This window comes from Triticum urartu, chromosome 7 (genome assembly GCF_003073215.2).
Source record: "Triticum urartu cultivar G1812 chromosome 7, Tu2.1, whole genome shotgun sequence".
Taxonomy (NCBI): Eukaryota; Viridiplantae; Streptophyta; class Magnoliopsida; order Poales; family Poaceae; genus Triticum; species Triticum urartu.
Genome location: NC_053028.1, coordinates 54306731 through 54317373, shown reverse-complemented (window position 1 = coordinate 54317373; position 10643 = coordinate 54306731). Strand labels below are relative to the sequence as shown.

At 45.8% G+C, this 10643-nt stretch overlaps 1 protein-coding gene and 2 non-coding genes across 3 annotated transcripts; 2 read left to right on the top strand and 1 right to left on the bottom strand.

The window, feature by feature from the left end:
- Nucleotides 1–516: 516 nt before the first annotated feature.
- On the top strand, nt 517–589 carry TRNAA-AGC. Its single transcript has one exon. It is a non-coding gene; the product is annotated as a tRNA-Ala (tRNA).
- Nucleotides 590–660: 71 nt separating this feature from the next.
- Nucleotides 661–731, top strand: TRNAG-CCC. The gene has a single exon. It is a non-coding gene; the product is annotated as a tRNA-Gly (tRNA).
- A 1198-nt stretch (nt 732–1929) lies between these two features.
- Nucleotides 1930–4643, bottom strand: LOC125523421 (F-box/LRR-repeat protein At2g43260-like). The gene is made up of 3 exons (XM_048688456.1): nt 4432–4643; nt 4272–4350; nt 1930–3380 (listed from the first exon to the last, which is right to left on the bottom strand). The coding sequence occupies exon 3, from the start codon at nt 3366–3368 to the stop codon at nt 2766–2768; it is 603 nt and encodes a 200-aa protein (XP_048544413.1). The 5' UTR covers nt 3369–3380; nt 4272–4350; nt 4432–4643; the 3' UTR covers nt 1930–2765.
- Between the last annotated feature and the right edge of the window lie 6000 nt (nt 4644–10643).

Below are 10643 nucleotides of genomic sequence, written 5' to 3'. Positions count from 1 at the left end.
CAGAACTACATTAACATGATGTTCAAGGCAGCATGACAAGCACGAAATGATGATAGTAGAAGTACTACTTCAGCCATTGAGCCGTACAAAGTGTTCGGCTCTACTACTAGTACTAACTAGAAGTAAGAACAGAGTACAAAAGACATGGCTCATATGGGATGTCCACATCATTAAGATGGAGCATGGCATCTAAGTTCCAAAAAAAAAAAAGATGGAGCATGGCATCTTGTAGCACTATGTTGAATGGAGGCTCCTGGTTCACAGCATCTTCTTCTTGCGCCTCAAAACAATGAAAGTGAAATCATGCTCTCTTGGAGGCGATGCCCGGTAACTATCAAGCGGTTATCATGCTCTTCGATTTCCACATTTCTTAAAAACGCATCATCAGGGTCGCAATGCAACAGACGGCCAAGACTCGGCCAAGGCTCGTTGATCAGAGCCATCTCAGTTGCAGATTCCCGAATATCAAGTGGTGTTGATGCCATCAAATCTGCTAAGTACAGCTTACCAAGCAATGGGGATGTAGCTCAGATGGTAGAGCGCTCGCTTAGCATGCGAGAGGTATGGGGATCGATACCCCACTTCTCCATTCTGCTCTTTTTTTTTCTTTGCAGGTCTAGAATCCTAATTAATCAGTACCAAAACTGCGAAAGCATGTCAGCGCATCTGGTGTAGTGGTATCATAGTACCCTCCCACGGTACTGACCAGGGTTCGATTCCCTGGATGCGCATTTCTTTTCCATTTTAATTTTTCTTTCTACGTTTTAAGTTTTTGTACATTTTGTTTTGTTGCTGTGGGAACTGTCGCCATCGGAATGGCCAAAAAATCAGCAAAATTTTAGATAAAATAATAGAAATATCATGGTGAAACTGTGACCATGCAAGGTACAGATCTTCATACAAACCAAGATGAACTGGTAATTAGCACATTGCTGAACCAAAATAGACCAGGTTCAACTGCCTGGTCCTTTTTTGGGGGTAAAAGGAACAAGACTAGGTTCCACTATGACAATTCGGGTCACAGAAGCAGCAGCAAAGAAAGACCCCAGCTAGCAACACTTATACAAGATTTATATCACCGAGTAGGGCGTTTCGGTAATCAGGCTTATCTGCACCCGGTTAGAAAAAAAATCAAAACAAAATCAAAAAATTCCAACTTTTTTTTGTAGTAGACAATTTGATGCGTCAGGCCCGCTCCAAATTTTATGTCATTTGAACATCTGAGCAGCTCTCAGGAAAAAAGACAAATCAGACCAAAATAGTACATGAACAGTAAACTTTTTGTACAGACTTCCAATTTATCTTTTTTGCTGAGAGCTCCTCCTCAGATGTCCAAATGATTTGAAAATTGGAGCGAACCCCATGCATCAAATTATCTACCGCATAATAATTTTTCAGATTTTTTTTGAATTTTTCTAGTATTTGTTTTGATTTTTTTCGTCAGCGCAGGTGCAAATGAGCTCGGGTGCAGAGATGGAATTTCATATATCACCAACGTCTCTTCTCCCAACTGGTGAAAGTCAATCAATCAAGTTCATAAATAATTCATTCCTACCCCCCAAAAAGAATCTGGAAACAAAACCAAAAGCCAAGCTCTTTTCTCGGAAATGGTTGAAAGTCAATGGAACAAAGCCTGTACTTGCCAGAAAACAGAAACAATATTCGTGTTGAAGTAGTAAAACCTGCCACTGTAGTGACGATCAGACACAAAACCATGCTGCTGAGCACCAAAATGGCATGCAGCTTCCGAAATATGCCTGAACATGAAATCAGCAGGACCAAAGCGTGCACTGAACATGAAAGATCAAAATATTAAGCCACGGATGGGAGTAACTAAACTACTAACCATTTCAACAACTAAAATACCACAAATTCTCACGAAGGAATCAGCATTTCAAACTGCAACCATGCCTTAATAACAGCGCAAACTGAAAGTCAACAGGGGTGAACATGAACATTATAGCAGTTCTACATAGCAATAGCATAGACACACCATTTTTTACAACATCAACATGACGCTCAAGATAGCATAACAAGCACCAAGTGATGAGGCGCTACTTCAGACATACAAAGTGTTCGGTTCTACTAGTACTAAAAAAGTAAGAAGACAGAACAGAAAGCAAGGTTCATACAGGATAGATACTCCCAAGGGCACAACAAACAGCTAGTCGAAATCATTAAGATGGAGCCTGGCATCTTATAGCACCATGACGAATGGAGACTCCTTGTTCACAGCATCTTCTTCCTGCGCCTCAAACAATGGGACTGAAATCATGCTCTCTTGGAGGCGCTGCATAGTTAGCATAAAGTGGTTCCCAGGCTCCTTGGCTCGCACATATCCTAAAAACACACCATCAATGTCACAATGCAACAGACGGCCAACACACTGCTCGATCAACAGCTCACGCTCATTGATCACAGCCGTCCTAGGGAGAGCATTGAGGTCAAACTTAAACGGTGGCAATGCCTCCATTGCTGACAAGTTAAACCGGTACTGAAAGCCCCAGGTTTCAGCATCATAGTCCTGCAACACCCAAACATCTAAATTGACAGTCATTGGTGGTGCAGCACAAGGCAAGGGAGCCGCACATATCCAACAATGTCACCTTCTCACCCAACTGTGCTGGGCGGCTCATCTGCCAGAATGTCTCGGCTACGGTGTCAAATACCGTTATGTTGAGGCCTGTTGCCCATGTTGCCCAGTGCAGGCGAGCACGATTGTGGACTGGTGGAGTATTGAAGGACAGGGTAGGAAACCCATATTTTCAAATTGTCGGCCATTGGATGCATCTTGGCTGGTCCGATCCAACTGTGAGTATGAAGTAATCAGGCAACTCAGTTGGGACGGCAGCCCCAATGAGTACCAAGTACGGCATTTGGTTCAAGTATGACGCCCAGAGAACCCGGTGTTCTCCAGATGTGTGGAGCCGGTAGAAGCCGACTACGCCGACGGCGCTGAAGCCTGGCCGTCGTGGAGGATGTGGCAGGGAAGCACACTTGCGGGTGGTAGGGTTGCAGATGTAGAAATTGGATTGCTTCTCCAGGATGAGGAGGCCATCACAAGCGGCATGGCATAGAGTCATCTCGTTTTTAAAGGGATCTGCGTTCCGGAGGACACGCTGTATCTTTTGATCACTAGGGGATCCGGCATGGCGGTAGATGCCCTCTATGTTTTTGATGATGGGGAGCGAGGGCTGGCGGTGGTGGTGGTTGAGGATGAACGCGTTGGTGGAAGTGCCGCTGCGCCACGACTGGCGGACGGCACGGCACCGAAGTACATCCTTGGCCGGCAGCCGGACAAGGATCTCGTCAACGACAAGCCACTCGGGCAGGTCGTCGAACACGGTCACGCCGCTGCTGTTCGGCATGTTGAATGCTAGCTGTTAAGAAAAAAAAAAGAACAAGCAAACATTAGTGTGGCGCATGAAGAAGAAACGTGATTTACTAAAAATCACTGTGGTGAAACTTCGAGTTTGGTCACTCTCCTCTTTTTATGGTGGACCGTTAGATTTATCAGCCGATTCTTGCTGCCATCAGTTTGGTCACTCATTTTATGGTGGACCGTTAGATCTATGCAAGTGGACCGGTGTTGGTTTTTGAACTTCTTTGTTCCTGATACCGCGCTGTGTCATTTGTGTGCATGCAGGTGTGAGGTGTGCGTGCTGGGCAACGAATCAGATCAGACTCCCTTGTATTTCAATTTTTGGTTTCAGAAAAAAATCAGTTTCATTTACACATATCAGACGTATAAATTATTCGCATTTGTTGTCATGGAGTAATTGATTTTTTTGCATGATCATAATCACCATATGAGAGCGACGACGCAATTTAAAAGAAAGTCTGCAGATTTAATAATTTTATACATTTACACATATCTGAAATGTAATGATTAAAGAGTACTACTTGCATTTTTGCAGTGACATTTACTCGTATCTAAAATGCAAAATTTACTAGTATTCGCAGAAACAAAAAAACATGTAACATCTACACGTAACTAAAATGTACTAAAAAAAATACTAGTTGTAAAAATTTATACAGATCTAGACTGACTAGATCCAGAAAGGAGCATTCTGATGAGCTCAAGCTACAGCAGTTTCATCCGTGCGGATCAGCCTTCTAAAAAGAGTTTCGTGAGAAAAGCAGGAGCGATAGAGAAACAAGAAATCATTGGACGCATGAAAATAGAAGAGAAAAAAAAGCAGATGGGCGACGATTTCGGCGATCTATCCGCTGAAAGGGGAGAATGGCAGGAGAGGGCCGAGAGGATTTACTCTGGAGGCGGCGCGACGGTGTTCCGTTCCCGGCGTCGCGACGGTGTTCCGTTCCCGGCGGCGTCTCTGGACTGACGATCTGGCGAAGCAAAGGGTCGGATGAGAAAGGGAAAAGAGGAATTAGAACGGAGCCGACGAGGCAACCTGGCACGGGACTCACCGGTCACCACGGACGGCTCGAATCTTGTCTTGGCTGGAAGACGACGGGGAAGAAGAAGGCGATGAGCAGGCGCAGAGTCTTCTTGGCGAAGCAGGTGAAACCTGCAAGCGGCCGATGGGACAAGACGAGCTGTGCTAGTGGACTGGAATTGATGAGGGGACCCAAAGGAAAGGAGGTGGAGGAGACGAAGCATCTCGGAGGCCAACCCTCGAAACACCAGCGTCAGTCCTAAAATTGAGATAAATACATAAGTCTTAGAACTTGTTCGTGATGGTCAGTTTGGTGCATAAACTTGTAAAATACGTGTTTCTGGTCATATAACTTGCGTGAGCGTGCAAATACGGTCACATTATCCGTACATAGGTGTATTCGCTGCCTATGTGGCATGCCAACATGACCAGGACCGATGTTTTTTTTAAAACACCCTTATTTTTCTACTTTGTACAAAAGCACTCCAACAATAGTTGCCCGCTGGATCCCATTGTCAATGTACATTGTAAATATATTGGGTCCATTGTCAGTGGCTAGTGCACGTGATGTTACTGTTTTTCAAAACACGCTTGTTTTTTTTTACTTTGTGCAAAAGCACTCCAACAATAGTTGTCCGCTGGGTCCTACGGTCAGTGTAAGTTGTAAATATATTGGGTTGGAAAAAATGGGACGAGCGAGTTCTAATCAACGACCTATTGTAATGGAGCCTGTCCACCCCAACTGATCGTACTTGGTATTTCATTTCGACTACTAAGGTATATCACCTCTAAAATAAAAGGTGCACATTCTGATTCTCTAGAATTCTATCGGTCCGCAAGCAAATCCGGGGTATTGCGGGAGTCCGGTCCACCGCCATGTTGGACTCACACATCCGGCTCACGTATGATGCGTTTGGTTCTGGTCGTTTCGGGGTTTTAATTTTTTTTTCTCACCTAAGCATGGCTTTGGCCTTAGAGCAACTTCAATGGGGCGACCCAAACAGACGGCACATTTGTCTGTTTTTTGTCCGTTTGGATCGGCCGCCCACCGGGCGTCCGTCCACTTTTGCATTTGGGTCGGCAATGCGCCCAATGCGCCAATCCATTTCATGTCTGCATTCAACTTTTAAATAAAAAAGGCCCGCGGCCGATAATGCCAGCGACCATGTCTCATGCCGGCACCATGCCAGCGCCGACATACAATGCCGACTTCAGAAAATACCACAGTTCATGCTGGCGCACTCGCCAGCCGGCCGTCACACATGCCAGCACACAAAAAATGGTGGGACTTGAGTTCGACCACGCCATCGCGGCTCCCGTGGTCATGCCGGCACACCTGCCGGCATACAAAAAGATGGCCCTCGACGCCATAGATCACTCGTCCTCGAACTTGAGCATGTCGGCCTGCATCTTCTCGAACCACGGCCTCTTCCTTGGCGACAAGGTATTGAGATCCACCTTCATGATCTCAACCCCGGTCATCATGCTTGCAAGAGCCACTTCTTTCGCCTTTGTCTTTGCGTTGGCGGCCTCGATCTCTAGCATCTTGGTTTGCTTCTCCGCCTCGAGCTCGAACATCTTGGCTTGCTTCTCGGCGTCAAGATCAAGCCTCGTTCTTTGGATCTCCATGAAAGCATCCATTTGCCCCGCCTTGAAACGCCGGCGCTCCTCCTCCCTTGAGTCCTTCTTATTCATCATGCCGTCCACGCTTGCGATCAAGGCGTTGGTGCCCGCATCTCGCTTGTCCTCCTTCTTGGAGCTTGTCTTCCCCTGCGGCCGTGCCGGCTCGCCCTCCCCAACATCCTCCACGGCGCCCTTCCCCCCACGTGCCTTGAGCGCGGCATATTGTGCCTTAAACTTCTCTTCGTTCTTGATGACCCGATAGTAATGGGAGAGGTTGAAGCACTTGCCATTGTGTTGAACCTTGAATGCCTCCAAAGCTTGAAATGCCTACAAAATGTTTCCATGCAAGCATATGGGCAAGTGATAGCAAATGAAGACGTAAAAGAATGATCTTGATGGCACAAAAGAGGGCGGCTTGCTTTCTATCATACCATGTCTTGCACGCCGATGCCGCTCATGGGGCGGGCCTTGATGCTCTCAAGGGTGGCGCAAAACTTGTTGCACTCTTGTTGGATCACCCTCCACCGCTTGGAAATGGAGACCCACCAGCGCGTGCTCACAAATTGGTAAGGTGGAAACTTCTTGCGCTCATGAAACTCGCGGTGCACACGAGTCCAAAAGGTCGAATGCTTTTGCTCGGCGCCCGTCTTTGAGTCTTGTCCAATGTCTCGCCAACACTCGCAAAGAAACTTGTCCTCGGCAGCTGTGTACGCCTTCGTGCGCTTGCTCTTGCGCTTCGGCTTAGGACCGACGGTTTGGTTGGCGAGCTCGTCCTCTAAATACCACAGTTTCTTAAATTGTTTACAATTTTTTGTACGTTTAAGTTCTTTTATACATATATGTGTTGCCCTGGAAACAGTCTGTCTGAATCGGCCAAATCATCACCATTTTTTTTAGAAAAATAATGGAAACATCATGGTGAAACTGTGACCATGCAAGCTACAGATCTTCATCTAAACAAGGATGAACTGGGAATTAGCACATTGTTGAACCAAAAATATACCCGGTTCAACTACCAGGTCCTTTTTGGGGGGTACAAGGAACAAGACTATGATGAACAAAAACATCAAAATAATGCCAGCCAACACAACTCTGGTCACAGAAGCAGCAGCGAAGAAAGACGAGTATTTAATAAAAAAACTACCATAATTCGTGAAACCATGCCTAAAAACTACCATTTTACAAATTTGTGCGAAAAATTACCACTTTTGTTCTAATCTTTGCCTAAAAACTACCAAGTCAGAAAAGTGGCCGATTCAGATTGTTTAAGCGTGATTATAACATGCTGGGCCCACCCGTCGGGGCTGAAAAAGTCAACCCCGTTACTTTGACCGTTAGCATGTGGGGCCCACACGTCAGTTCTTTCTTCTTCCTCTAAACAAGGATGAACTGGGAATTAGCACATTGTTGAACCAAAAATAGACCCGGTTCAACTACCAGGTCCTTTTTGGGGGGTACAAGGAACAAGACTATGATGAACAAAAACATCAAAATAATGCCAGCCAACACAACTCCGGTCACAGAAGCAGCAGCGAAGAAAGACGAGTATTTAACAAAAAATTACCACAATTCGTGAAACCATGCCTAAAAACTACCACTTTATAAATTTGTGCGAAAAACTACCATTTTTGTTCTAATCTTTTCTTAAAAACTACCAAGTCAGAAAAGTGGCCGATTCAGATTGTTTAAGCGTGATTATAACATGCTAGGCCCACCCGTCGGGACTGAAAAAGTCAACCCCGTTACTTTGACCGTTAGCATGTGGGGCCCACACGTCAGTTCTTTCTTCCTTCTCTAAAATTCCCTATCTTCCTCTAAAATTCCCCATGGAGATCTCCGATGGCTTTCAATGGCAGACGAATTGAGCTAGCTAGCTCTAATAGCCTGGCTCCAATCGACTTTTGCTTGGGACGAATCGAGCTAGCTAGCTCCAATTTCCTCGATGTAAAATCGCGGCCGAACATGCAGCCGGGCGGAAAGGGCGGAAGGACCAGCCGCAGAACTCCCGGCCTTGGCCATGGCGCGGTCGTCGCAGATGATCACGGACCCGTCCGCCGCCACAACCCAGGACAGCTTGGCCGGAGGCGTGAATGCCAGCTTCGAGCGCGGCGGCAGCCATGGCCAGGTCGCGGAGGCCAGCGCGCAGCCATGGCCAGCTCGCCCGGAATGGAAGCTCACGCGGAGGCCAGCTTCGAGCGCAGCGGTCGCCGACGAGCTCGCCCGGCGACGCGGAGTCCAGCCAGCGCGGCGGCTCGCTTGCTCGGGCAGCTCGCCCACAGCCGGCCCGGCGACACTATGCATACAAAGTGTTTGTAGAAATGTCCCAGTGAACACGTAGGTCCCATCTGTCATAACGGTCAACATAGCGGTCAATCTAGTGTGGTTGACTATTATTATCATGTCAATGCTTACGTATGGGCTAGCCCTACCACTTTTCTGACTTGGTAGTTTTTAGGCAAAGATTAGAACAAAAGTGGTAGTTTTCCGCACAAATTTGTAAAATGGTAATTTGTAGGCACGGTTTCACGAATTGTAATAGTTTTTTGTTAAATACTCAAGAAAGACCCCAGCTATCAACACCTACAAGATTTATATCACCAACCTTTCTTCTCCCAACTGGTGAAAGTCAATCAATCAAGATCATAACTAATTCATTCATACTACCCCAAAAAAGAACCTGCAAACAAAACCAAAAGCCAAGCTCTTTTCTCCTAAATGGTTGGAACAAAGTCTGTACTTGCCAGAAAACACAAACAATAGTCGTGTTGAAGTAGGGATCAGACACATCACAGTGATAGTAGTGATAAAAAAACTTGCCACTGTAGTGACGATCAGACACAAAACCATGCTACTGAGCACCAAAATGACATGCAGCTTCCGAAAAATGGCTAATGTAACTCCACACAAAGAACAGGAGCGGCCAGTTGCCGAAATCAGCGGGACCAAAGCATGCACTGAACATGAAAGATCCAAATAAAAGCAACAGAAGGGAGTAACTGAAATACTAACCATTTCAAGAACTAAAATGGCACAAATTCTCACGAAGGAATCAGCATTTCAAACCGCAACCATGCCTTAATAGCAACGCAAACTAAAAATCAACAGGGGTGAACATGAACACTATAACAGTACCACATAGCAACAACATAGACACACCATTGTTTACAACATCAACATGACGCTCAAGATAGCATAACAAGCACCAAGTGACGAGGCGCTACTTCAGACATACAAAATGTGAAGAAATATGCCCCAGAGGCAATAATAAAGTTATTATTTATTTCCTTATATCATGGTAAATGTTTATTATTCATGCTAGAATTGTATTAACCGGAAACATAATACATGTGTGAATACATAGACAAACAGAGTGTCACTAGTATGCCTCTACTTGACTAGCTCGTTGATCAAAGATGGTTAAGTTTCCTAGCCATTGACATGGGTTGTCATTTGATTAACGGGATCACATCATTAGGAGAATGATGTGATTGACCTGACCCATTCCGTTAGCTTAGCACCCGATCGTTTAGTATGTTGCTATTGCTTTCTTCATGACTTATACATGTTCCTATGACTATGAGATTATGCAATTCCCGTTTACCGGAGGAACACTTTGTGTGCTACCAAACGTCACAACGTAATTGGGTGATTATAAATGTGCTCTACAGGTGTCTCCAAAGGTACTTGTTGGGTTGGCGTATTTCGAGATTAGGATTTGTCACTCTGATTCGGAGAGGTATCTATGGGCCCTCTCGGTAATGCACATCACTTAAGCCTTGCAAGCATTGCAACTAATGAGTTAGTTGTGGGATGATGTATTAAGGAACGAGTAAAGAGACTTGCCGGCAACGAGATTGAACTAGGTATTGAGATATCGACGATCGAATCTCGGGCAAGTAACATACCGATGACAAAGGGAACAACGTATGTTGTTATGCGTTCTGACCGATAAAGATCTTCGTAGAATATGTAGGAGCCAATATGAGCATCCAGGTTCCGCTATTGGTTATTGACCCGAGACATGTCTCGGTCATGTCTACATAGTTCTCGAACCCGTAGGGTCCGCACGCTTAACGTTCGTTGATGATATAGTACTATGTGAGTTATGTATGTTGGTGACCGAATGTTGTTCGGAGTCCGGGATGAGATCACGGACATGAGGAGGAACTCCGAAATGGTCCGGAGATAAAGTTTGATATATGTGATAATAGTGTTTGGTCACCGGAAGGGTTCCGGAAATCACCGGAAGGGGTTCCGGATGTTTCCCGAAATGTTTGGGTACAAGAACACTTTATTTGGGCCAAAGGGGAAAGCCCACAAGGTTTTTGGAAAGCGAAAAAGGAAGTTTTGCGGAGTCCAGGGGCCAGATGCTAGGGTCCCTGGCGTCTGGGTCTAGACGCCGGGAACCCTGGCGTCTGGCCCTGGAGTCTGAGAAGGACTCTTGCCTTTCGGGTGAAACCGACTTTGTGGAGGCTTTTACTCCAAGTTTCGACCCCAGGGCTCAACATATAAAAAGAGGGGCAGGGCTAGCACAAAGGACACATCAAGAAACACCAAGCCGTGTGCCGGCAACCCCGTCTCCTCTAGTTTATCCTCTGTTATAGTTTCGATGACAGTTAT